We start from the raw sequence: 27,126 nt of genomic DNA on the forward strand, positions 1-27,126 counted from the left end.
AAATGAACGAAATAAGATTTTTCTCCTACTATGAGGAAAAGTTAATGTTTGTTTTCTTGCAGCATTTCAATGGATTTATGATCGAGTGAAGAACAATAAGAGGAAAAACATGTTCTATTCGTTTTTTTTATTCAGAAATGGTTAAAAATCGAATCAAAGCCACGTTTAGATTCTTTTAGTAAAGTTTAACAAAGGTTTACAATTTTCGTCATTTCAAGATCAAAGCAGTTGCTGTGATGCGTTCAAGTGCAACTATATCATGATCTGCATGTAAATATTGGTTTAGAACAAATATTTCTCCGTTTATTTATTAAATATCCTTTAAAAAACACGTGTTTAACACCATGATAACCATCAAATATGTACTTATATACTTATAACACGGAGACACAACCGATAGATGAAAATGTAGAATACGTGGAAAAATATACACTATTATTTAAAACATAAATATTTATAATATTTATAATATATTTATATAAACATAAATATTTATAATAACGTTAATCGTTCACTTTTGTTTTGTTTTGAAACCGGTTTCCTCGTGAAACAGTCAAAGTTCCTGAAGGCCCTGAAGGCAGCAGCAGAAACAAGAGCAAACATGAAGAAGGAAAAACAAACGACCCTCAAAATCATTCTCATAGGAAACTCCGGGTAAAATATAAACACTGTAGTATTTTCAAGACAAATACTGTAGTATTTTCAAGAAAAATACCGTTGAAGTATTTGTCACTTGGTTCGGTTTGGTTTCGATTTCGATGCACGGATTTATTCCTATCACTGATTCCCGATAACGACCGGTTTTCAACGTATATGTTAATGTAGTAAAGTATATGAAATGTTTTCTGCACTTTAAAGTTTATTAAATAAGGAACTTTTTTTTATTTTTTTATACTTATTTTTAAAGCTTCGTTCGTTGCCTTGTTTTATTTTGAAAAGCGGAAGTCATAACCGCTGTAGCTTCTATACAATGATGTATCGATTATTAATGATTAATTATATATCAGTGATACAATGGTTTTTAAACTTGCATTAGAGCTTTAACAATATGCAATAAGGAGGATTAAAGCAATAGGTTAGCAGTCACATGCTAACATGCTAACATGCTAACCCAGTCCAGAACGTTCAAGAACTCGTTCCATCCGAATCATGAACATTATTCAAATACATTTGAATATATTTTATTTCTTATAAATTGTTCATTATTATTCAGTATTAAGATGTCATTTTCATTTCAGTGTCTTATTTTATTCAAATGTGTTGTATTTTAAGTTGTTCTTTTTTTAATTGCATTATTACATACTATAATATTTTTAATTATTTTATTTTGTAAAGTCCATTTATCGAATTAGATTTAACTGGTTTAAGGAAGTGATTGACAGATGAGCTAGAGTTGTGTAGTTTGTAGCAGCGGTCCGCAGTGGTCAGTACCTAGAAGGAGTGTCAAGGTCTGAGTGTGTGTGTTGTGTGTCGTCAGTGTCGGGAAGTCGAGCTTCATGAACAGATTCGTCAACCATCGCTTCAGCAGCTTCTACAGATCCACCGTCGGCACCGACTTCCTGTCCAAGAGCGTCGCCGTGGACGGAGAGAGCGTCAGTCTGCAGGTGAGTCTGCAGGTGAGACTGCAGGTGGGTCTGCAGGTGAGTCTGCAGGTGAGTCTGCAGGTCAGTCTGCAGGTGAGACTGCAGGTGGGTCTGCAGGTGAGTCTGTAGGTGAGACTGCAGGAGAGACTGCAGGTGGGTCTGCAGGTGAGTCTGCAGGTGAGTCTGCAGGTCAGTCTGCAGGTGAGTCTGCAGGAGAGACTGCAGGTGAGTCTGTAGGTGAGACTGCAGGAGAGACTGCAGGTGGGTCTGCAGGTGAGTCTGCAGGTGAGTCTGCAGGTCAGTCTGCAGGTGAGTCTGCAGGAGAGACTGCAGGTGAGTCTGTAGGTGAGACTGCAGGTGGGTCTGCAGGTGAGTCTGCAGGTGGGTCTGCAGGTGAGTCTGCAGGTCAGTCTGCAGGTGAGTCTGCAGGTGAGTCTGCAGGTCAGTCTGCAGGTGAGTCTGCAGGTGAGTCTGCAGGTGGGTCTGCAGGTGAGTCTGCAGGAGAGACTGCAGGAGAGACTGCAGGTGAGTCTGCAGGTGAGTCTGCAGGTGAGTCTGCAGGTGGGTCTGCAGTTGGGTCTGCAGGTGAGTCTGCAGGTGGGTCTGCAGGTGGGTCTGCAGGTGAGTCTGCAGGTGGGTCTGCAGGTGAGTCTGCAGGTGGGTCTGCAGGTGGGTCTGCAGTTGGGTCTGCAGGTGAGTCTGCAGGTGGGTCTGCAGGTGGGTCTGCAGGTGAGTCTGCAGGTGGGTCTGCAGGTGAGACTGCAGTGCTGTGTCTCAAATCGCACACTTCTCTTAGTATACTAGAAGTTAGTATGCATCAGGATAGTGTACGTACTAACTAGTAACTAATTCTCAACAGATAGTTTGTCTCAAATCAAACTCTGCTGCTACACACTAACAGGAAATGACGCGACAGCTTCTTCTTCTACTACTATTTAACGATGGTTTCAACCAGCTGTAGGAACACTAGCGACACCTGCTGGCAGCACGTTTTGCAAGTTTGTCGCGATATTTAAGCAGGTATCAGCAGCGAAGACGTGTTTATCCTCCTACTGCTGCTGAAAATGCACCTGTAAGTATATGAATATATATATGTATATATATATATATATATATATATATATATGTGAAGTAACTTCCGTTTAAAACGTCACTAAGATGGAGCCGTTTAGTGTAGAAAGCGTCCATCGATCCATACTAAGTTTTGTGGGCGTGTTAGTACGCCAATTTAGTGTGCATGGCGCACTAAATTTCGCATACTAAGAATTGAGACGCACTAACGCACTGAAAATACTAACTTTGAGTACGCTAGTGTGCGATTTGAGACACAGCACAGGTGAGTCTGCAGGTGAGACTCGCCAGGAAGCTTCGCACTATTCACAGCCTCACCTGTGTGTGTTTGCGCTTGTGTGTGTGTGTGTGTGTGTGTGTGTGTGTGTGTGTGTGTGTACGTGTGTGTGTACGTGTGTGTGTCAGATCTGGGACACGGCCGGCACAGAGAAGTTCCACTCTCTGGGTACTCCGCTGTACAGAGGAGCTCACTGCTGCCTCCTGGTGTTCGACGTCACGTCCAGAGAGAGTTTCTCGGCCTTGAGCCGCTGGAGGGACGAGTTCCTGGACCAGGGTCAGATCCTGGACCAGGGTCAGATCCAGAGTCCACAAGACTTTCCCTTCATCGTGCTCGGAAACAAGAGCGACCGGAGCAACCGAGAGGTCAGTCAGACTTGAGAAGTGAGGAGTTAATGTGACTAAATAACATTCGACTTTTGATTGACTTTGTATTAACTTTAGTAACTAGTTAATGAAACATTAGTTAAAGCAACAGTGACGCAAATAATGCAACGAAAGAAAATAGAAACTTAGCTTAAGTTGTGAAGAAAAGTTAAGACGTAATTAAATGAAAATATATATATGCGTGTGTGTTAAAGTGTGTATGTGCGTTGTTGTGATGTGTGACTCTATTGTATCATCAGTGTGTGTTGTTGTGATGTGTGACTCTATTGTATCATCAGTGTGTGTGTTGTTGTGATGTGTGACTCTATTGTATCATCAGTGTGTGTTGTTGTGATGTGTGACTCTATTGTATCATCAGTGTGTGTTGTTGTGATGTGTGACTCTTTTGTATCATCAGTGTGTGTGTTGTTGTGATGTGTGACTCTATTGTATCACCAGTGTGTGTTGTTGTGATGTGTGACTCTATTGTATCATCAGTGTGTGTGTGTTGTTGTGATGTATGACTCTATTGTATCATCAGTGTGTGTGTTGTTGTGATGTGTGACTGTATTGTATCATCAGTGTGTGTGTGTTGTTGTGATGTGTGACTATATTGTATCATCAGTGTGTGTGTTGTTGTGATGTGTGACTCTATTGTATCATCAGTGTGTGTGTTGTTGTGATGTGACTCTATTGTATCATCAGTGTGTGTGTTGTTGTGATGTGTGACTCTATTGTATCATCAGTTTGTGTGTTGTGATGTGTGACTCTATTGTATCATCAGTGTGTGTGTGTTGTTGTGTAGTGTGACTATATTGTATCATCAGTGTGTGTGTTGTTGTGATGTGTGACTCTATTGTATCATCAGTGTGTGTGTTGTTGTGATGTGTGACTCTATTGTATCATCAGTGTGTGTTGTTGGGATGTGTGACTCTATTGTATCATCAGTGTGTGTGTTGTTGTGATGTGTGACTCTATTGTATCATCAGTGTGTGTTGTTGTGATGTGTGACTCTATTGTATCATCAGTGTGTGTGTTGTTGTGATGTGAGACTCTATTGTATCATCAGGGTGTGTGTGTTGTTGTGATGTGTGACTCTATTGTATCATCAGTGTGTGTGTGTTGTTGTGATGTGTGACTCTATTGTATCACCAGTGTGTGTTGTTGTGATGTGTGACTCTATTGTATCATCAGTGTGTGTGTGTTGTTGTGATGTGTGACTCTATTGTATCATCAGTGTGTGTGTTGTTGTGATGTGTGACTCTATTGTATCATCAGTGTGTGTGTGTTGTTGTTATGTGTGACTATATTGTATCATCAGTGTGTGTGTGTTGTTGTGATGGGTGACTCTATTGTATCATCAGTGTGTGTGGGTGTTGTTATGTGTGACTCTATTGTATCATCAGTGTGTGTGTGTTGTTGTGATGTGTGACTCTATTGTATCATCAGTGTGTGTTGTTGTGATGTGTGACTCCATTGTATCATCAGTGTGTGTGTTGTTGTGATGTGTGACTCTATTGTATCATCAGTGTGTGTGTTGTTGTGATGTGTGACTATTGTATCATCAGTGTGTGTTGTTGTGATGTGTGACTCTATTGTATCATCAGTGTGTGTGTGTTGTTGTGATGTGTGACTCTATTGTATCATCAGTGTGTGTGTTGTTGTGATGTTTGACTCTATTGTATCATCAGTGTGTGTTGTTGTGATGTGTGACTCTATTGTATCATCAGTGTGTGTGTTGTTGTGATGTGTGACTCTATTGTATCATCAGTGTGTGTTTGTTGTTGTTATGTGTGACTCTATTGTATCATCAGTGTGTGTTGTTGTGATGTGTGACTCTATTGTATCATCAGTGTGTGTGTGTTGTGATGTGTGACTCTATTGTATCATCAGTGTGTGTGTGTTGTTGTGATGTGTGACTCTATTGTATCATCAGTGTGTGTGTGTTGTGATGTGTGACTCTATTGTATCATCAGTGTGTGTGTGTTGTTGTGATGTGTGACTCTATTGTATCATCAGTGTGTGTGTTGTTGTGATGTGTGACTCTATTGTATCATCAGTGTGTGTTGTTCTGATGTGTGACTCTATTGTATCATCAGTGTGTGTGTTGTTGTGATGTGTGACTCCATTGTATCATCAGTGTGTGTGTTGTTTTGATGTGTGACTCTATTGTATCATCAGTGTGTGTTGTTGTGATGTGTGACTCCATTGTATCATCAGTGTGTGTTGTTGTGATGTGTGACTCTATTGTATCATCAGTGTGTGTTGTTGTGATGTGTGACTCTATTGTATCATCAGTGTGTGTTGTTGTGATGTGTGACTCTATTGTATCATCAGTGTGTGTTGTTGTGATGTGTGACTCTATTGTATCATCAGTGTGTGTGTGTTGTTGTGATGTGTGACTCTATTGTATCATCAGTGTGTGTTGTTGTGATGTGTGACTCTATTGTATCATCAGTGTGTGTGTGTTGTTGTGATGTGTGACTCTATTGTATCATCAGTGTGTGTTGTTGTGATGTGTGACTCTATTGTATCATCAGTGTGTGTGTGTTGTTGTGATGTGTGACTCTATTGTATCATCAGTGTGTGTTGTTGTGATGTGTGACTCTATTGTATCATCAGTGTGTGTGTGTGTTGTTGTGATGTGTGACTCTATTGTATCATCAGTGTGTGTGTGTTGTTGTGATGTGTGACTCTATTGTATCATCAGTGTGTGTGTGTTGTTGTGATGTGTGACTCTATTGTATCATCAGTGTGTGTTTGTACAAAACTCTCTTTTCATTAAAATATTGACATTAGAAAATGATCTTAAGCTCCGCCCACTGAAAACATTTCAGAGCAACTTTATAAAGTAATAAAGTGTAAAACATGTTCATGATGAGATGTTACTGCGTCTTGAAGAACATTCACTACATGACACCAGAGTTAAGTTGATGTTTTAAAAGCAGAAACTAATCAGAAAAAAGTAACTTCTGTTAACTAGTTAATAACTAGTAGTGAATATCAACTTTCGTAGTTTTCAGCTCGTGTTAATCTGGTACTGATGACTTACAGGTGAGTGGCAGGCAGGCCCAGCAGTGGAGCGAGGAGGTCGGCGCCGAGTACATGGAAGGAAGCGCCAAAGAAGACGTGAACGTGGAGAAGACGTTTGAGAGAGCGTCGGCGAGAGCGTTACGACAGGTAGAGAGCACAGGTGTTTGTTTAGAGAGCGTTACAACAGGTAGAGAGCACAGGTGTTTGTTTACGACAGGTAGAGAGCACAGGTGTTTGTCTAGAGAGCGTTACGACAGGTAGAGAGCACAGGTGTTTGTCTAGAGAGCGTTACGACAGGTAGAGAGCACAGGTGTTTGTTTAGAGAGCGTAAGAACAGGTAGAGAGCACAGGTGTTTGTTTAGAGAGCGTTATGACAGGTAGAGAGCACAGGTGTTTGTCTAGAGAGCGTTATGACAGGTAGAGAGCACAGGTGTTTGTCTAGAGAGCGTTATGACAGGTAGAGAGCACAGGTGTTTGTTTAGAGAGCGTTATGACAGGTAGAGAGCACAGGTGTTTGTTTAGAGAGCGTTATGACAGGTAGAGAGCACAGGTGTTTGTCTAGAGAGCGTTATGACAGGTAGAGAGCACAGGTGTTTGTCTAGAGAGCGTCACGACAGGTAGAGAGCACAGGTGTTTGTCTAGAGAGCGTTATGACAGGTAGAGAGCACAGGTGTTTGTCTAGAGAGCGTTATGACAGGTAGAGAGCACAGGTGTTTGTTTAGAGAGCGTTATGACAGGTAGAGAGCACAGGTGTTTGTTTAGAGAGCGTTATGACAGGTAGAGAGCACAGGTGTTTGTCTAGAGAGCGTCACGACAGGTAGAGAGCACAGGTGTTTGTTTAGAGAGCGTTATGACAGGTAGAGAGCACAGGTGTTTGTCTAGAGAGCGTCACGACAGGTAGAGAGCACAGGTGTTTGTTTAGAGAGCGTAACGACAGGTAGAGAGCACAGGTGTTTGTCTAGAGAGCGTTACAACAGGTAGAGAGCACAGGTGTTTGTTTAGAGAGCGTTATGACAGGTAGAGAGCACAGGTGTTTGTTTAGAGAGCGTTACGACAGGTAGAGAGCACAGGTGTTTGTTTAGAGAGCGTTATGACAGGTAGAGAGCACAGGTGTTTGTCTAGAGAGCGTTACGACAGGTAGAGAGCACAGGTGTTTGTTTAGAGAGCGTTATGACAGGTAGAGAGCACAGGTGTTTGTCTAGAGAGCGTCACGACAGGTAGAGAGCACAGGTGTTTGTTTAGAGAGCGTTATGACAGGTAGAGAGCACAGGTGTTTGTCTAGAGAGCGTTACGACAGGTAGAGAGCACAGGTGTTTGTCTAGAGAGCGTAAGAACAGGTAGAGAGCACAGGTGTTGGTCTAGAGAGCGTTACGACAGGTAGAGAGCACAGGTGTTTGTTTAGAGAGCGTAAGAACAGGTAGAGAGCACAGGTGTTTGTTTAGAGAGCGTTATGACAGGTAGAGAGCACAGGTGTTTGTCTAGAGAGCGTCACGACAGGTAGAGAGCACAGGTGTTTGTTTAGAGAGCGTTATGACAGGTAGAGAGCACAGGTGTTTGTTTAGAGAGCGTTATGACAGGTAGAGAGCACAGGTGTTTGTCTAGAGAGCGTTATGACAGGTAGAGAGCACAGGTGTTTGTCTAGAGAGCGTTATGACAGGTAGAGAGCACAGGTGTTTGTCTAGAGAGCGTCACGACAGGTAGAGAGCACAGGTGTTTGTTTAGAGAGCGTTATGACAGGTAGAGAGCACAGGTGTTTGTCTAGAGAGCGTTACGACAGGTAGAGAGCACAGGTGTTTGTTTAGAGAGCGTTATGACAGGTAGAGAGCACAGGTGTTTGTCTAGAGAGCGTTACGACAGGTAGAGAGCACAGGTGTTTGTTTAGAGAGCGTTATGACAGGTAGAGAGCACAGGTGTTTGTCTAGAGAGCGTCACGACAGGTAGAGAGCACAGGTGTTTGTTTAGAGAGCGTTATGACAGGTAGAGAGCACAGGTGTTTGTCTAGAGAGCGTCACGACAGGTAGAGAGCACAGGTGTTTGTCTAGAGAGCGTTACGACAGGTAGAGAGCACAGGTGTTTGTTTAGAGAGCGTAAGAACAGGTAGAGAGCACAGGTGTTTGTCTAGAGAGCGTAAGAACAGGTAGAGAGCACAGGTGTTTGTTTAGAGAGCGTAAGAACAGGTAGAGAGCACAGGTGTTTGTTTAGAGAGCGTAAGAACAGGTAGAGAGCACAGGTGTTTGTCTAGAGAGCGTTACGACAGGTAGAGAGCACAGGTGTTTGTTTAGAGAGCGTTATGACAGGTAGAGAGCACAGGTGTTTGTTTAGAGAGCGTCACGACAGGTAGAGAGCACAGGTGTTTGTCTAGAGAGCGTTATGACAGGTAGAGAGCACAGGTGTTTGTCTAGAGAGCGTTATGACAGGTAGAGAGCACAGGTGTTTGTTTAGAGAGCGTAAGAACAGGTAGAGAGCACAGGTGTTTGTCTAGAGAGCGTCACGACAGGTAGAGAGCACAGGTGTTTGTCTAGAGAGCGTTACGACAGGTAGAGAGCACAGGTGTTTGTTTAGAGAGCGTTATGACAGGTAGAGAGCACAGGTGTTTGTCTAGAGAGCGTCACGACAGGTAGAGAGCACAGGTGTTTGTTTAGAGAGTGTTATGACAGGTAGAGAGCACAGGTGTTTGTCTAGAGAGCGTCACGACAGGTAGAGAGCACAGGTGTTTGTCTAGAGAGCGTTACGACAGGTAGAGACCACAGGTGTTTGTTTAGAGAGCGTAAGAACAGGTAGAGAGCACAGGTGTTTGTTTAGAGAGCGTAAGAACAGGTAGAGAGCACAGGTGTTTGTTTAGAGAGCGTAAGAACAGGTAGAGAGCACAGGTGTTTGTCTAGAGAGCGTAAGAACAGGTAGAGAGCACAGGTGTTTGTTTAGAGAGCGTAAGAACAGGTAGAGAGCACAGGTGTTTGTTTAGAGAGCGTAAGAACAGGTAGAGAGCACAGGTGTTTGTCTAGAGAGCGTAAGAACAGGTAGAGAGCACAGGTGTTTGTCTAGAGAGCGTTATGACAGGTAGAGAGCACAGGTGTTTGTTTAGAGAGCGTAAGAACAGGTAGAGAGCACAGGTGTTTGTTTAGAGAGCGTAAGAACAGGTAGAGAGCACAGGTGTTTGTTTAGAGAGCGTTACGACAGGTAGAGAACACAGGTGTTTGTTTACCATGTTTATTCTTCGATGATAAAAGATACATTTACTCCCTACAGTACAAAAAACACACATTGGAAAATACAGAACATTTCCAGATAACCTGCAAACAGCCGAAAGAAGCCGACAACTGTCAGTGCTGAGGTCAGACCCGACACTGCTGATGATGACCTATCTAACCGGGGCGCAGAAAAGAGACCCAGCAAAGGTTCTGTGGAAGAAGAGGACACAACTGTTTACCACATGGAGAGAGAGAGAGAGAGAGAGAGGAACAAACTCTTTTTTTGTTTTTTCCTTTTTTTGAGAACCTTCAGCTTCTGGTCCAACGTAAGGCGTCACTACTCAAATACATTTGCATGCATGTCTATCATCAACAGACACACCGACACGATGAACGCATAGGAAAGGAAAAAAAAAAAACCACAGTCAAGGTCGCGGGAGGAGAAGAAAAACAAAAACACCTTGACTAACTGTTCTGGCCGTTACCATGACAACTGTGATGCTCCCTGTACAAGCCGGTGCCGCCGTGACGAGAGACAGTGAAGCAGGTTGGATCAGGGAGCTTATATTAAATATATATTTATATATATTTCTTTGAGAAGTACAAACACAAAAGGCAATCGAGCGATGAAACGGTTTGTTACAGGTTATTATATAAAAGGCCAAGATGTTGTTGTTTTTTTGTTCGTTTTATTCTTGCTCTATATGAACTAATTTACACGCGAGTACACTGCGGCTATGTTAGCTCTCTCCCCAACACACCCATTCAAAGACATTCGGGTCACAGTCAGTTAGCTTGCACACCATCAGCAGTCGGATACAGAGTCATGGAAGGAAAAAAAAAAAAACTTAAAAATGTATTACTTGGATTCACAGACATCAATGGTTGGGAGAGTCTACGTATATGATGTGACGTCTACAAAAGAATATATAATCATGACATTCATGAGGTTTTGTCGGGGCGACGACGAACTGAAGAAAAGAAAAGTGTCCCCCGGGGGTCGACGGTTCCCTCCCGACGCACACGTCTGCGAACCTCCGACGACAACAACACAAAACACGTGAGTCGTTTTAAAAAGACAGTGGCAAACCGCGGCCCCCGGGCCGTCCCACCAACACAACACTACGGGGATGAACAAGTTTTTTAAAAAATGACGCTCTTAAAATGCAGACAACATTCACACGGGGGAGGGGAAAAGCTTAAAAATACAAAAATAAACTACACAAAAGATCTGTGTCATCATTGCTTGCTTTTTTTTTTTCTTTTTTTTTTGGGAAAGATTTTTCTCTTGTTGCGCGTGTTTGCAAGTCTCAGTCCAGGCAAAGTCTGTCGGTTCAAATCTCTTCTTCCATCGTCCACATCTCGGTAAAAAACAAAAGAATCAAAAGCGCACAGTGATGATGCAACCATGGGACTGGAGTCTGTACAGACTTGGTTCTCAATGAAGAAGGTCGGAGCAAAATGAAGGAAAAAAATGTCCTCTGTCGTCCAGGACAAGTGCTTTATTTGTTTCCATGCCGTGTTTTCATCTCGTCTAGACTAATGCCTCCAAAACTGTACATCATTGTAGTCTCTCTCTACGTCCCCCCCGGGGTCACCCCACCAAACGGACCAAAAGAGAAAAGTAGCTTCAGCTCCTGCTGATGTCGTTCTCTACTGCTCTACTGAAACGAAACTAGATGTTAAGATGAGGCTGAAACCAAAATGTGCTTCTAAGTTTGTGTTGCTCTAAAAAGGGGGGGCAGGGGGGGGGGGGGGTATCTACAGAAGAATCTCTGGGCTCGACTCGTCTGGGCTTCATACGCTTGTTCTGCCTCCAGTGTCGTCGCGAGACTCGAGGGTGAAGGTCAGGATGAGGGTGAGAAGAGGTGAAGGTCAGTCTTCCTGATAAAAGGACAGTGAGGGAGGAGACAAAAGACTGAAGGGGGCGTTTCTGGGTCTGGACCTCACTGATCCGTCCTCGCCTTCTTTGGACCAGTAGGTTTACTGCGGAGTCACAGACGAGACCAGGATGAGTACTTGACAGTGTGTGTGCGAGTGTGTGTGTGCGAGTGTGTGAGTGTGTGTGTGTGTGAGTGTGTGAGTGTGTGAGTGTGTGAGTGTGTGTGTGTGCGAGTGTCTGTGTGTGTGTGTGTGTGTGTCTGTGTGTGTGTGTGTGTGTGTGTGTGTGTGTGTGTGTGTGTGTGTGTGTGTGTGTGTGTGTGTGTGTGTGTGTGTGAGTGTGTGTGTGTGTGTGTGTGTGTGTGTGAGTGTGTGTGTGTGTGTGTGTGAGTGTGTGTGCGAGTGTGAGTGTGTGTGTGTGTGCGAGTGTGAGTGTGTGTGTGCGAGTGTGTGTGCGAGTGTGTGTGCGAGTGTGTGTGCGAGTGTGTGTGCGTGTGTGTGTGCGAGTGTGTGTGCGAGTGTGTGTGCGAGTGTGTGTGCGTGTGTGTGCGTCACACTTACGTATCAGGGGAGGCGCCGGGTCTCTTGGGAGCTGGTTTTGCAGCTGCATCTTTGCCAGATTCTTCAAATGAGAAAAAAAAAAAGATTGTTCTCTTTTCTTTCAAAAGAACGACGAGATTGTTGAACTTTGTTTTACGTCTTGACAAACACATGATTTATTATTAGGAGACACTCATGACCACACCCAACTGACCTCCCATGATGCCTTGCTACAAACTGCACTATCTATTGAAGGCCAACTCTACGTCTATGTTGTCAAAAGTCATCAACAGCTGTGATTGGTTGGCTGGGCAGCAAAGCATTATGGGAACCGTTGGTGTGACTGTTACTGGGGTGAGGGTTGTTGACATCAGTATTTGAAAGTTCAAACAAATGTTAATCTAAACAATGATTATCTACTTTCTAATATTTAAACATAATTAAATGATCTTATGTTTTTAAAGTATGAGAAAGTTTGTAAAAGGTTTAAATGTTTAAACATTAAACACTTTGCTACACGACTGCTAAACTGGGGACGACTGAGGTTTTATTTCCACGTTCGATGGACTTGATTGGTCACGAGTTCTTACCCTGCAGCCATCGGACTTGTGTGGCGGGGCCGTAGCCCTTCTCGTTGCGGGCAGCGATGCGGAAGATAATGGCTGGTTTGGTGGTGTAGTCGATGTGTGCGTTGGACAGACTGGACGACTGCACCAGACAGGAAGGGTTGGGTCCACAGTACACGCGCATGAATGCTAGCTGCGCCGGCGTCGCGGCTTTAGCTTCGGCCGTCTGGTTGCTCTGGATGGCCAAGTACACGGAATACTCGATGATCTTGCCCGACGTCACAGACGGAGGCTCCCAAGTCAGGTGAGCGCCATCAGGGCTCTGAGTACGAGAGTGAGAGTGACCAGTTATTACATGGTAATATTCTTGCACGGCATGTTATTGCACGGTTATACTCGTACACGGTTATACTCGTGCACGGCATGTTATTACACTGTTGTACTTGTGCACGCGATGTTATTACACGGTTATACTTGTGCACGCGATGTTATTACACGGTTATACTTGTGCACGCGATGTTATTACACTGTTATACTCGTGCACGCGATGTTATTACACTGTTATACTCGTGCACATGATGTTATTACACTGTTATACTTGTGCACGCGATGTTATTACACGGTTATACTTGTGCACGCGATGTTATTACACTGTTATACTCGTGCACGCGATGTTATTACACTGTTATACTCGTGCACATGATGTTATTACACTGTTATACTCGTGCACGCGATGTTATTACACTTCTATACTCGTGCACATGTTATTACACTGTTATACTCGTACACGCGATGTTATTACACGGTTATACTTGTGCACGCGATGTTATTACACTGTTATACTCGTGCACGCGATGTTATTAAACTGTTATACTCGTGCACGCGATTTGAATACACGGTTATACTCGTGCACACGATGTTATTACACTGTTATACTCGTACACGCGCTGTTAATACACTGTTATATTCGTGCACACGATGTTATTACACTGTTATACTCGTACACGCGATGTTAATACACGGTTATACTCGTGCACACGATGTTATTACACTGTTATACTCCTACACGCGATATTAATACACGGTTATACTCGTGCACGCGATGTTATTGCACCGTTATACTTGTGCACGCAATGTTATTACACGTTTATACTTGTGCACGCGATGTTATTACACGGCTATACTCGTACACGCGATGTTATTACACGGTAATACTCGTGAACACCATGTTATTACACGGTAATACTCGTGAACACTATGTTATTACACGGTAATACTTGTGAACACCATGTTAATACACGGTTATACTCGTACACGCGATGTTATTACACGGCTATACTCGTACACGCGATGTTATTACACGGCTATACTCGTACAAGCGATGTTATTACACGGCTATACTCGTGCACGCGATGTTATTACACGGCTATACTCGTGCAAGCGATGTTAATACACGGTTATACTCGTGCAAGCGATGTTAATAAACGGCTATACTCGTACACGCGATGTTATTACACGGCTATACTCGTGCAAGTGATGTTATTACACGGCTATACTCGTGCAAGCGATGTTAATACACGGTTATACTCGTGCAAGCGATGTTAATACACGGTTATACTCGTACACGCGATGTTATTACACGGCTATACTCGTACACGCGATGTTATTACACGGCTATACTCGTGCAAGCGATGTTAATACACGGTTATACTCGTGCAAGCGATGTTAATAAACGGCTATACTCGTACACTCGATGTTATTACACGGCTATACTCGTGCAAGTGATGTTATTACACGGCTATACTCGTGCAAGCGATGTTAATACACGGTTATACTCGTGCAAGCGATGTTAATACACGGTTATACTCGTACACGCGATGTTATTACACGGCTATACTTGTACACGCGATGTTATTACACGGCTATACTCGTGCAAGCGATGTTATTACACGGCTATACTTGTACACGCGATGTTATTACACGGCTATACTCGTGCAAGCGATGTTAATACACGGCTATACTTGTGCACGTGATGTTATTACACGGCTATACTCGTGCACACGATGTTATTACACGGCTATACTCGTGCAAGCGATGTTAATACACGGTTATACTCGTGCATGTGATGTTATTACACGGTAATACTCGTGCACGCGATGTTAATACACGGTAATACTCGTGGACACGATGTTAATACACGGTAATACTCGTGCACACGATGTTATTACACGGTTATACTCGTGCACGCGACGTTAATACACGGTTACACTCGTGCACGCGATGTTATTACACGGTTATACTCGTGCACATGATGTTATTACACGGTAATACTCGTGCACGCGATGTTAATACACGGTAATACTCGTGCACGCGATGTTAATACACGGTAATACTCGTGGACACGATGTTAATACACGGTAATACTCGTGCACACGATGTTAATACACGGTTATACTCGTGCACGCGACGTTAATACACTGTTACACTCGTGCACGCGATGTTATTACACATTAATACTTGTGCATGCAATATTATTACACGGTAATAGTCGTGCACACGATGTTATTACACGGTAATAGTCGTGCACACGATGTTATTACACGGTAATAGTCGTGTACACGATGTTATTACACGGTAATAGTCGTGCACACGATGTTATTACACGGTAATACTCGTGCACACGATCTTATTACAGGGTTATACTCGTGCACGCGATGTTATTACAGATCACATGCAGTACCTTGCTGATCTTGATGGCACATGGAGCTCCTGGGAACCCTGGTAGGCAGGTCTTGAAAGCAGAGATTTCGGAGAAGGTTCCACGGCCGCAAGCGTTTATTCCAGCAACACGGAACTTGTAAGCAGTTCCGGGTTGAAGCTCCATTTTCTTCATTTGGCCGTAATCAGGCATGACGCCAGAATCATCCTGTCAATCAAAGGGATGGATCCCGATATTAAATCACAACAACACGCGTGTCTGTGCGAGTGTGTAGAACCTACGTCTCCGTGAGAGTCGTCTCCGGGAACATAGAAATGTGTGACGACCATATTTGTCACTTTCACTATTCCAACGTCAAACCACTGGTTCTCCTTCTTCACCACGGCCTTCACTGGGGTGGGCTGGGGGGCTTGTTTCTGGAGAAGGCAGCGTCACAGGGGGTTTAGAGAGTGAGCGGGAAAGTGCTGCCGGTCATGTGACTCACCTCTCCTTCAATGCCGTTTGCAACATCAGCCAGAGCAGCTGCTGCTTGCAGCTTGGCTGGACTCGCCACAGATATTGACGGAGCAAACGTGCTGGAGGGAGTGAGAGCTGGAAGAGAGACGAGCGTCAGTCACTGGTCAAACCAAACGGATAACAGTCGTCAGGTCGTACTCTCGGCGGTGGTCCGAGGAAGGAGAGTCACGACAGCACTGGCCACTGCCGCCATCTCGTTGTGTCCGTTGCTCTCCACTGAAGGGTCGTTCAGACTGTCTGCAGGTGCGAGACCCTCAGTGGGCAAACTTGTGTCTACCGCCCCCTGCTGTGCGGCGGCATGAGCCTCCTGGAGCTGATGCTGTTGCTGAACGAGAGCCGCCAGCTCCTGCTGGGTCAACATGATGGGGATGGTGGTGGTTTGCTGACCTTCTCCTGAAGCGTCTCCTTCATCTGTAACACGTTTCATAGACGCGGGGAAACGAGTTGAAACATCCACTGTGTTCGTCACGTCCTGAAGTGATAAAAACATTAGACTCACTCATCCCTGCCTGCTGAGCTGCTTGGAGAACAGCCTGGATGGCGAGGGCTTGCGCCTCCTCGGTCGCTGCTGCCTGTGCGGCTGCTTCGGCGGCTGCGGTCACAGCGAGCTCCTCGTCCGAAAGCCCCGTCACCATGAGCGTGGCTCCCTGACCCTCAGACATGAGTTCTGAAGGAAGATTCAAAGCTGCTCCTGCAGCATCACCCTGGTGATCGCAGATGCCATTTAAAGTAAAGTGTTGGACACAACGCTTCAGAAGAATCTCTACCTCTGCTTGTGTCTCCATGGCAGTCGCCGGCTCCTCTGCAGGAGCAGCTTGAGCCGATGCCATGTCTTCCGTCTGCATGGGCTCTTCTGTGGAACTGACCGCAGGATTCACAGCCTCTGTGATCGAAGAGATCGACTGGAAAGAAAAAAAAAATATGACCAACTCTGACACGCAATTATTGTCGCATGGTTTCTTTATCTTCACACAAACATTTATTGATTTTGATTCATAATTGTCAATAATAAAAAACAGATAAAACGGTGCAAAGTTTCCTTTTCCCACCCAATTAAAGTCATAACTTCCCATCAGTGTAAAAGAAATAGAAGTAAAAAAAAGAAAACAAAAAAAAACTTTTGTCTATTCCTGAAAGGTTTCCTTAATAAAAAGGTTTCAAAGTCACATTAAATGAATGCAATTCCTTCTTTCCAAGAAAGTAAACCTTTCAAGGGCCAGAATACTTTTGCCTTTCACCCATTGACCAGTTATTGGACTTTTGAACATTCTTGCATCGATATTTCTTAAGTAATGCTAGTTTTACTATTTTTTCCTAATTCTAAATTTCTCTCCAAAACATTGTTATTTGAGCAAGTTTCTTAGAGCATGACTGACCGGTACGGACGGTCCAGGTGCTGGTGTGGACTGGGTGACAGTTGTGATTGCTCTGCCTTGGGTGCTGGTGACCGGACTAGAAGCAGCAGCAGTGGTAGTGGAGGCCACTTCAGTGCTGCTGGTGCCCTCAGCTTCCTCTTCCGTCTGTTGGGCTGCTTATCGTAAAACAAAGTCAAAGTATTATCAAGGTGTCACCGGTGACAACACAAAGGTGTCACTCGATAAGTGACTCCCCATGAAGTCATACCTGTTCCCTCGCCCGTCTCCATACTGCAGGTTGCAGTGGTAGCTGTGTTGGTGGTCCCAGTTTCGTGCGTTTCACAAGGAGGGTTAGAACAGACTCTCTGAACTGTGCCTGGTGCTGTGCTGGTCTGGTCTCCTCCCATGCTGGAGGTGGCTGTGGAGGAGGTGTTGGTCGTCCCCGTCTCGTGGGTTTCACACGGCGGATTGGAACAAACCCTCTGCGTGGTTCCGACTTGCCCCGTGTTCATGATGGAGGACGACTGTGTTGCTGTGTTGGTGGTGCCGGTCACGTGGGTTTCGCAGGGTGGGTTGGAGCACACCTGTCCTGATCCTCCCATGTTAACGGAAGCCGTGGTGGCCGTGTTAGTAGTCCCCGTTTCATGGGTCTCGCACGGAGGGTTGGAGCACATGCGCAGTGCCGTCATGTTGGAAGAAGATGTCGTCGCGGTGTTCGTGGTTCCAGTTTCGTGCGTCTCACAGGGTGGGTTGGAGCACACCTGGCCGGCGCCCATGGCAGCAGAAGAGGTGGTGGTGGTGTTGGTGGTTCCCGTCTCGTGAGTTTCACAAGGTGGGTTGGAACACACCTGACCAGATCCCATGGTGGCAGAGGAAGTCGTGGCAGTGTTAGTTGTTCCCGTTTCGTGAGTTTCACATGGTGGGTTCGAGCAGACCAAGTTGACTGTTCCGGAGCTTTCTCCTGCTGCTCCGGTCTCAGAGGAGCTGGGCTGCTCCGATGTTGGAGATGCCAGAATTGACACAGGCAGATCTTGCACGGGTTGGGCTTCTACACCACTTGGAGTGGTTATGAGAGTCACCTGGGTTGGCTGGTTCTAAAATATAAAATCATTAGTTATTTTATTGTTTATATTTGTGTAAGAAATTAAACTTACAATTAACAGCAAATATTCACAGATTTTGTTTCAACTTGACTTGCACGTCTTACACCGATATATATACAGTATATATATATTGGCATGAAGCTGAACTCACTGGTGAAAGTTGCTGAGAGGAGATCACTGAACAAACTACTGTCCATCATGATGATGACATCATCCTCTGAACACTGTCATCAGTGAACAGAGAAGCAGATGCAGCACGAATGCTCCATTCCCATGTACAAAACAAATACTCAATTCATTCCTCTGGCTATTAAATTGTACAATTCTGAGTTCGGGGCAGGAGTGGAGTAAAAGTATCATGAGGTTCTGGTCTATGTTAATCTTTGTATCCTTTGTCTTTGTTATTTTTCTTCGATCCATGTTCTTTATTTTTAGACTTAGATTGTCTTGTTCTTTCCCTTTGTTCTTGTTCTCATTTTATTTTTATTATTTTTTATGAAAATTTGCTGTATTTGCTGTGGATAATTTGGAAAAAAAAACATTTTCACGAAGGAGACCTGCTGAGGGATCAATAAAGTTCTACCTAACCTATAGATACATCCATCTGTATCTCATCACACACCACGTATATCCTAGAGATCAAATGAACTTTTTTTTTTACACATTCTTCATTTAAACCTACATTTCTTTTTTATATCAATTCAATTAGTTCTCAACAACAGTGGACTGTGTTTGCTGCGATTTGGATCCAATATCATGCATTTCTGATTCAGTGAAGTTCACTCAAATTCCACCCCCTCCTTAGAAATGGCTTTAAAACACATCCACTGAAATATATTTAACAAACACTCTAAAATAAGTCTAATTAACTCATTTCATTATCCTTTTCCCATAAGGCAGGTAAACCTCACCTGCACAGTGATACTGGAGGTGGGAAGTGTTGAGGCGACAGTCAGGCTGGTCTGCGCGGTGGACACTGTGATTGCAGACGGACTGATGACTTGGCTGGACAACGTAGCAATAGTTCCCAAAGTGGTGATGGGAGTCACCAGCGAAGCAGTGGAACTGTCCACAGTAGCCACTGTGGGGGTGGTAGAGACTGTGCCGGACACGGTTCCCAGCGTAGTCACACCTTCAATCAAAGGGATGTTTAGTGTAGAGATGTTCAAAGTGAAGAGTCATTCATTTGCCATAAAGATGTACATACCGGTTGTTCCTTTGACGACAAGAGTTGTGAGAGTAGGCTTGACTGATGGACTAACAAGGCGAACACCACCTACAGAGCTGATGGGCACGGTACGCAAGAAAGTTCCAGGCTGTCTGGGGGAGCCTTTGATCACGACCTGAAATATATAGACATTATTATTATTTAATCATGCACACAGATGAAGAGATCATTGACAAGAGCGGGAAGCTCTGTGTGTACCTGTGTCAATCCCTGCTGACCCGCACCCCCCAGTTTAGGAACGGTGGTGAGTATTTTTCCAGGAGTCCCGGTCGTCATCACCTTTGTCGTCAAGATTGTGATTGGTGTTTTAAGGCCTGCATTGCCCGAGACACCTGGATTAGCAGATTCTATGTTAAACAGCTCTCACTATGGATTCTATCATTACAATATTATGTTTCCTAAAGTCTCTGTAAGATTATAAAGTTATAACAGACCTGTGGCTCCAGGCTGAGTCATAATGGCTGACATCGGGATGGTCTTTATAAATGTGGTTCCTTGTTTGGAGGTGGTTGGAGAAACACCACTGATGTTGAGGATTGTGGACTTGTTTCCTGTGCCTCCTGCTTGGGAAGTGGTGATGAGAGTTGTTGGTTTACCATCTGTCGAGGTCACCAACTTCAAAATGGTTCCAGCAGGGAGAGCGCCTTTGGTCTACAGAGGCAGACAAGTTATGCATAATACAAGGCAGAACAAGGATGTTATCTTCATTTAGCACGAGAATGTACGGATGGCTGACCTGGATGAGCTGTGTGAGAGGGTTCGTGGAGGCCTGGCCCGAGACCGATGACGTCTGAACTGGCTTAGTTTGAACCACAGACATCACTTTGCCAAGGTTGGAGATCTGCAGATACAAAAGTATTTTAATTAAGCAACAATAAGAATGTACGCGACATTGTATGTAAACATTTTGTTCAACAGATAACTTCAATTCTTGATTTGGTTTTAGCATCAATTTGGTACACAAAAAAGAAAACATCTTGCTTCGGCACCACTATGACTGGATAAACAAGTGTGTTGTTGTCGGGAGCAACAGGGACAGTGTATGTGTGAACAGACTGAGCCGTTAGCCCCGAAGAAAAACATCTGCCTTCTTTAAAACAAAAGATTGTGCTACTTCCAATTAAAACAAGAACCTCGTCTTATTGATAAACCTGCCATCGGTAGTCGCATTGGGAAATACTTTAGGTTCAAAGCACATAAATGTTGAGTAATTTTAACCTATAAAACCTGCAAACTTGTCTCTGAGGTCTGGAAACTAAAAGGAGGAAACACGAAGAACCAACAAACACTTGAAAGACATCCTGTTAAAAGAGATCATGGTGAGTGAACTTCAGTTGAATAAAACTTAGGTCAGGCTAAACATAAAAGGAACCCATTAAACGTGACCTCACTACAGAGGTGCATATTTATAATATACATCGAGGCTGACGCAACGATACAGTTATGTAATGAGAGATTATTAAATAAGATTATTCCTTACAACTCACATTTAAATAGAACCTTATTTGTCCTTTACAGCCTTTGAAAGGCAAAGAAATTAAGGAAGTTAAAAATATGAATAGTGCATGTCAGTTTCTGTGCATGTGTAATTTAAAAAAAATGATTTACACATTCTTGGACAAAAATGTTATCTTTTTTTATACCTGAAGTGCTCTTGAACCTGATTTAAATGGACAATAGTTGTAAGTTTCATTATTGATTTGCACAAATAATTAGACTATGTTAAGGTTTGTTATTATCCTTGAAGGCTGCTCTCCTTTTTTTAATATATAGTAGTTGTTGGTTCTGTTGCTTATTTGCACATTAATAAGAAAACAAATGTTGGCATTACCAAACTTTGAATGTAAAATGATTGATTATTTGTGCTTTTATGTAATTTTTATTCACGTCATGTTCAGGGTGTTTTTCTTTAATCAAAGTTAAGAAAAGGAAATTATGTGGGTTATTTTCTGAAATTCTATATCATGTTATTCCATCGGCCGTATTTGGAAAGTTTTTTTTTCCTTCCATTTCTCAAATCCCAAATTGGGTTAGAACTACACACACACACACAACTTACACACATCAAAAGGTATTTCTGATCAAATGTTCTTACCAGAGTTCCACCTCCACCCATGGTGAGGGGACTCTTCACCAGTTTGATGGTTTTAGAGACTCCGCCCATAACAGTCGTCACGACCTGTGCCTGCTGACCCACGGTCACCTGTCCAGACTTGTGCACAGTAATAATGGGTCGGCCGGTCGTGGGGGAGGAGGCCGTCGCAGTGCCCACTTGGGCAGCAGCCGTCTTCAGCATCCTAGTGGCCGCGTTGCTGACCTTGAATAGAAATTTGAAAAAAAGAATCAGTACATTTCAACACAAGGCATCAGCAAAACATACCATGACTGGAGAAGCAACTTTCACGGTGGTTGTGCCAGGAGTCACGGCTACAGTTTTAAGAATGGTAGCACCTGCTGGGACGTTGAGGACAGTCCCTGCTGGAGAAGGTGGGATCTTCTGTGTTGCTGCGGCGGCTGCAGCTAAAGCCGCCATGCCACTCATTTGAGGGCTACTTCCAATTGGCTAAAACAGAGAATATAGTTTAATCTATTTGATCACTTTTCCAGTCAAGCGATGCGACAATGTTCTCACCGATCCTTGAGTGGTCTGAGCGGGCATCACCATTCGGACCCCAGGAGGAAGCGTTGTCAATGTGACTGGAGATTTTCCAGGCTGACTAGGACGAACCGTCACAACAGATTGGCCAGTGGCTGATTGCTGCGCAGCAACTTTCAATACTGCTGAAATAAAGGGAATTATGTCTTAGGTACATTGTTCTGTTGAGCATTGAAAAAGTTGGGAAGAGAGCGGCAAAAGTACCAGCTTGTGTGAGGCTCTGAGCCGTGGGAGCTGCAGCAGCAGGGGCAGGGCTCTTGGGGGAATTGATGAGCTGCGAGGGAGATGCACTCATGGCTGTTGAGGCAGCAGTCGGAGTTGCAGGAATGTCATATTTCTGCAGCTGCAGCAAGTAAGTGTCTGCAGTGGAAACGGCTCCCCAGCTCACTTCCAAGGAGTTTGTGTTGGCACGGACTAGCTGCACCCTTGCAGGGGCATGTGGCCGTTCTGGGAGGAGTTGGAGAAGAAATGTCAGAGTACTTTTTCATCAACAGACACAACCAAAGGAAAAGAGGATTCTTACCAGTTTCCAAGTACCAGAGGTCTTTGCAGCAGACTTGGTTGTTCCAAGCTTTGCGGTAACCATCACGGCCACTCCAAACGTAAAGTCTGGAATTAATGGAAACGGCACAGTGGCCTGCACGGGCTCTCGGGATGTTGTCCTCCAGAGTGTCCATCAGAACGGTCTCCCAACACATGGAGTCTGGAATAATGAAAACACAAATGAAAACTGCTCAACAGAGCTTTGCTAACCAGAGTGTGGAATTATATCTACCAAGATTTAAACAGGCCAGAGTGTTTGTGCACTTCCATTCCTTTTCATGTGTGGCCACCTTGACGTCATCCATCACCAAAGGAACCCACCCTCCAAAAACATACATCCTGCAGTAAGGAAACATGGCATAGTGAGATGCAGCCAAACGATCCGTCGTCCAGACCAAACATGTATTTGACCACATACTTGTTGGTGATTGTGGTGGCAGAATGAAGACTTCTGGGAAGTGGTGCTGTGCCATTTACAGAGGGTTTGTTCCACGTCAGAGAATCTGTTGACAATATTTAGACAGTTTACTACATTAAATTAGACAGGAAAGTTTCAAGAACCTTGTTAAACATCAATTCAAAAACAAACCGATATCAAGGGTCCATAGATCCCCCAAACGACAGCCGCTCATGCCCCCGTAGATAATGAGGCGGGACTTCCTGCTCGTCTTTTCTGTGTAAACCACAGCCGTGTGACTCTCACGAGGAGGAGGCAGAGCACCGTAAGTGATTGGAATATCCCATCCAACCACGCTGGAGCCAGCACGGAGCTCTAATGTGTAAAGATCGTTCAGGTATCTGCGAACAAGAAACAATCAGACAACCTCAAAACTGGATAATGATTACATATTAAGTCCTTTGCAAGTGTCGGCATCATTACCTGGGGATGTTGTTTTTGGGGTCTTCGCTGTCATTAGCCAGTCCACCAAACAAATAGCATTTATTTCCCACAAGGGAAAAACTGTGGCCCAGACGTGGACAGGGAGGAGGCCCATTTTTGGGGTTTTTAGCTTTTAGCTTTTTCCACTCCCACCTGCTGGCCTGTGACACACGTTTGTAAATGTAAACAACAAGTTGTCGTGCATATTTTCCATTTGTGAGGCTTGAAACAGAGTAAATAAAATACACTATAGATCCAATTATAAAAACAATAACATCACATCATTTTCTAAAAGCTTGTAAGTGGGTATGAAAATAAGTTGTTTTAAAGCTCGTAATCCAATTTAAAATTTGTGGAATACATTCAGTTGAAAGACTAACAAAAAAAGCATCAACACATAATAAACACTTGTTGAAAACAACAACAGGATTAAAAAAAATAAGGTATTTAAATGAAAAACGGGTAAGCAGTAGCAAACAAAAGCATTGTCTAATCACATTACACATCAATACTCAAGAAAGGGTTTGAATAACCAAATGGTATTATTATGACAATGGAAACGGAATTAAAGTGAGAAAAATGTTCACGACACAAAACAAAACAGCTTAAAAGTTACAACATATATTGAACACTTACCTGTAGCTCATAGAGATCGTTGCTGTACTTTCCATACTCCACCATGCCACCGAACACAAGCAACCGTGTGCCATCGCAGACGAAACCATACGCAGCACAGCCAGGAGGGATGTCGCCTCGGACGGCCGGGATGAACCACTGGTTCGTGGCTGCAAATCAAAGAAGCAAAACCCACGATGAATAGTCTTTCAATCTTCATTTAATAAGATATTTGTGTGGAATATAAAATGTTTGAGATGAATGTACTTCGCTCAGGAAACTGTAAACTTATTTGAAATACTGCTGTTGTGGGTTATCAACTTATTTTATCTATATACACCAAGATTAAATGTATATACAAACATCTACAAGTACACTTTTTTTCACGAGTAGTCACTTTCTGTTCGAGAGAAAACCAAAAGCCTCCCTCGAGACGAGAGAGCGATGACTATTGTGGTCAAGGAGGAGAGACATGTTTCCGTGCTGCTCACAACATCATCCATTTTTTTTAAGCCCGCCTTTTTTAAAGCTCAATTCCTTGTGGGTCCAGTAGAGGGCGACACCCCGGGACGCGCTGAGCCCAGAGGCCCGTCTGTTCCTCAGTTTTGATCGTGAATTATCAACTATTATGATTTAAAAATGTAAACACTTTAACTGCCGATGTTCACAGAACCAACAGGTTGGAATAAATGCACAGAGAACATGTATCTTAGAGCGTTACCTGTGTTGTAGACGTGCAGTTCATCCACGATCCCTTCGTTCCCACCGCCAAACACCACCATTAGCTCCTTGATAGCCACGGCTCTGTGTCCGTGCCGGGGTCGTGGGACGGGACCGGACCATCCGAGGACCCGTTTCCACCGCGGCTGCAGGACCGACGGCGTGGCCCCGGACACCGCGGAACCAGGGACAGACATGACTGAATCTGTCAGAGGACAGGATCGTGTAGCAACGTTAGCACTTGAATGGAAGTCTGGACTTTGCATGAAATGCTGTGGCGTTCAAACATCACGACTCAGAGAAATGTTGAGTGAAAAAGGGAAATAAATAAGTTGGCTGAGATGACTCGTGCGGCAGAAAGACGAAAGGAATAAAGATCTATTAATAAAAGCCAGTTGGAGACACTATCGAGCTACTCATCTTTCAGCCAAACAAACCCCCGCTAAAGCTACTTCACTCAGAAAAATGGCGGAAGAGAAAACTTAACGGCGGTTCATTGAAAATCGAATCACGACTAATGCATCCACAACACAACAACACAAAACATACAACAATCGCAGAGAAACGAAACCCTACGTGTCCAAAATAACAACCGAGAATCCGTTTTGTGGCGCTAGCAAGAGTAGCTATTTCTCGCCATATTGTAGCTAGCTAGTTTAGCTTGGACCGGACCCCACCACGGTCGTGTATATTTTAAACAATTGAGGAGTGCGAGAGGCCATCAAATGACGAGGCACATCGAACTATGTAGGAAAAGTGTGAAATATTAGATGCTTCCCCGGAGTATCTTCACAAATTCAACCGTTAGCTTTTAGCTGCTATTTGACCGAGCTAACATCGTTAGCCATCCGGCTATCATCTGTCAAACCATCGCCTCACTTTACACTTAAATGCATCAGTAAAAGCAATCGATCAGGTATGCATTACTTACACGACAAGAACGTCACTGCAAAAACACACAGTGAATAAACTACAAAAGCGTAAAGAGCATAAACAGAGTGTTATTGTGTTTCATGCCGCCAGTGGAAGCAGCCATCTTTTCCACTATCGGCCTTCTTCTTCTACAAGCTCCCACAAGAAAAATGGCCGCAACAAACCCCCACAAGCTAAACATTTCCGATATAAGCTCACCTATTTCGATGCAGGGATCACAAACGCACAAGCGGGCGGAATTATCTCGCAGCAATAATCCAAATTCATTCAATTAGTGAAGAAGTATTTCCTCTCATGCCTGCCTGGAAGCTGCCATCTTCTTGACAACCAGAGGCGGAGGAAAATGGAAGAGAGTCGGCGTCACCCAAACCAAACATGGCGCCCGGGACAGCCGGCTGCCCACTTTACATAAAATGCTTTGTTTAACTAAAATTATTTTTCTCTATTAAGAAAAGACAGGCGTTGATGTTTCACTATGTTGTTCTTCACTGCGCAGTTAAAGTCGCTGCAAAGTGAATCTAGGGTGAGTTTTTGAAATTTAGAACAAGTTGGGCTACCGCTCTATTGGCTTATTGTCCCAAAGTAAAGATGGCGACGCCGCTAAACGGAGCCCTGTGTTTTATTATTGTAGAGGACAGATGCGTGTGTGTCTCCGCCGAACACAATCACACATCGACATAAATGTGCAATATTAGTGTAAATGTCATTATTTGAGCGTTTATTTATCGCTAATATTACACTTGCCACGCCCACATGTATCGACTGTGCGCCCTCCGCTTTCAAGTGAAGCACAACCGTCAACAATAGTATCACTCCGCCGTCCGCGCGCCGTTAGAGCGCGGCAGCACAGAGCGCCTTGTGTTGGCGAAATAGAGCCCAGTCTATAACGGTTTTGGCGCCACGAAAAATATTCACAGTTGTCAAATTAACAAAGTTATTTGGTTCTAGCGTCATCCATTGCACAAGCTGACGTCATTATCTTTAAAAACGTAACCTTTCTGAGTACTTTTGTTTCCATACCAATGAGTTGCGGGTTCGTTCTTCTGTCCGAGCGTCAAAAAGTCATCACTGAGTTAAAAGCACAAAACAAACATAGTTTCTTCAGCTTTACCAGTATTTCTCCAGCCTGGTCTTGTGTCATTATCCAGATGTTAAACAAAACGTCAACCTATTATACGTACGAATAATTCTTTGATATTCTAATCTTATGGCAACTATTGTTTCAGATAAGAAACTAAATGTATTTTGTATATTTTCATGAGGTAACAAAATAAGTATAAACTTTATTCTATATAACAAGCTTGACTAAACTTCTAAAGTCCTCCAGGTGGCAGTCCTGGTCCCTTTTCCTGGT

The 27,126-nt window shown here is 43.9% G+C and overlaps 2 protein-coding genes across 4 annotated transcripts; one reads left to right on the forward strand and one right to left on the reverse strand.

Annotated features, from left to right (window-relative positions):
• The first annotated feature begins 571 nt into the window (after positions 1-571).
• Positions 572-9,863, forward strand: LOC148069902 (ras-related protein Rab7). Of its 2 annotated transcripts, none has more exons than XM_087800068.1 (5): positions 572-654; positions 1,478-1,616; positions 3,060-3,296; positions 6,351-6,476; positions 9,576-9,863. In XM_087800068.1, the coding sequence occupies exons 1-5, from the start codon at positions 602-604 to the stop codon at positions 9,657-9,659; spliced, it is 639 nt and encodes a 212-aa protein (XP_087656194.1). In that variant the 5' UTR covers positions 572-601; the 3' UTR covers positions 9,660-9,863. The 2 variants fall into 2 exon arrangements, with proteins under 2 accessions (XP_087656194.1, XP_087656195.1); XM_087800069.1 differs by having other exon boundaries at positions 1,478-1,604.
• Positions 9,523-26,152, reverse strand: hcfc1a (host cell factor C1a). 2 transcript variants are annotated; one of them, XM_087800066.1, is made up of 28 exons: positions 25,971-26,152; positions 24,841-25,044; positions 24,141-24,289; positions 23,505-23,665; positions 23,214-23,422; positions 23,043-23,127; positions 22,857-22,963; positions 22,605-22,784; positions 22,286-22,528; positions 22,058-22,203; positions 21,806-21,988; positions 21,521-21,742; positions 20,162-20,266; positions 19,860-20,076; positions 19,624-19,757; positions 19,405-19,540; positions 19,109-19,329; positions 17,363-18,188; positions 17,116-17,270; positions 16,507-16,641; positions 16,239-16,443; positions 15,878-16,150; positions 15,708-15,814; positions 15,505-15,639; positions 15,245-15,430; positions 12,529-12,826; positions 11,960-12,020; positions 9,523-11,503 (listed from the first exon to the last, which is right to left on the reverse strand). In XM_087800066.1, exons 2-28 carry the CDS (start codon positions 25,034-25,036, stop codon positions 11,464-11,466), a joined length of 5,115 nt encoding a protein of 1,704 aa, XP_087656192.1. In that variant the 5' UTR covers positions 25,037-25,044; positions 25,971-26,152; the 3' UTR covers positions 9,523-11,463. The 2 variants fall into 2 exon arrangements, with proteins under 2 accessions (XP_087656192.1, XP_087656191.1); XM_087800065.1 differs by having other exon boundaries at positions 22,058-22,206.
• Positions 26,153-27,126: the final 974 nt, after the last annotated feature.

The sequence above is a fragment of the Callionymus lyra genome, chromosome 10 (genome assembly GCF_982586985.1).
Source record: "Callionymus lyra chromosome 10, fCalLyr1.hap1.1, whole genome shotgun sequence".
NCBI classification, from domain to species: domain Eukaryota; kingdom Metazoa; phylum Chordata; class Actinopteri; order Syngnathiformes; family Callionymidae; genus Callionymus; species Callionymus lyra.

Coding starts and splice junctions, on each gene's coding strand:
- LOC148069902 (XM_087800068.1), top strand. CDS start 602: ATGAAGAAGGAAAAACAAACGACCCTCAAAATCATTCTCATAGGAAAC. Junction 655..1,477: donor ATTCTCATAGGAAACTCCGG/GTAAAATATAAA, acceptor GTGTGTCGTCAG/TGTCGGGAAGTCGAGCTTCA. Junction 1,617..3,059: donor GTCTGCAGGTGAGTCTGCAG/GTGAGACTGCAG, acceptor TGTGTGTGTCAG/ATCTGGGACACGGCCGGCAC.
- hcfc1a (XM_087800065.1), bottom strand. CDS start 25,036: ATGTCTGTCCCTGGTTCCGCGGTGTCCGGGGCCACGCCGTCGGTCCTG. Junction 17,271..17,362: donor GGAGACGGGCGAGGGAACAG/GTATGACTTCAT, acceptor TTTTACGATAAG/CAGCCCAACAGACGGAAGAG. Junction 15,640..15,707: donor CAAACGGCATTGAAGGAGAG/GTGAGTCACATG, acceptor TGCCTTCTCCAG/AAACAAGCCCCCCAGCCCAC.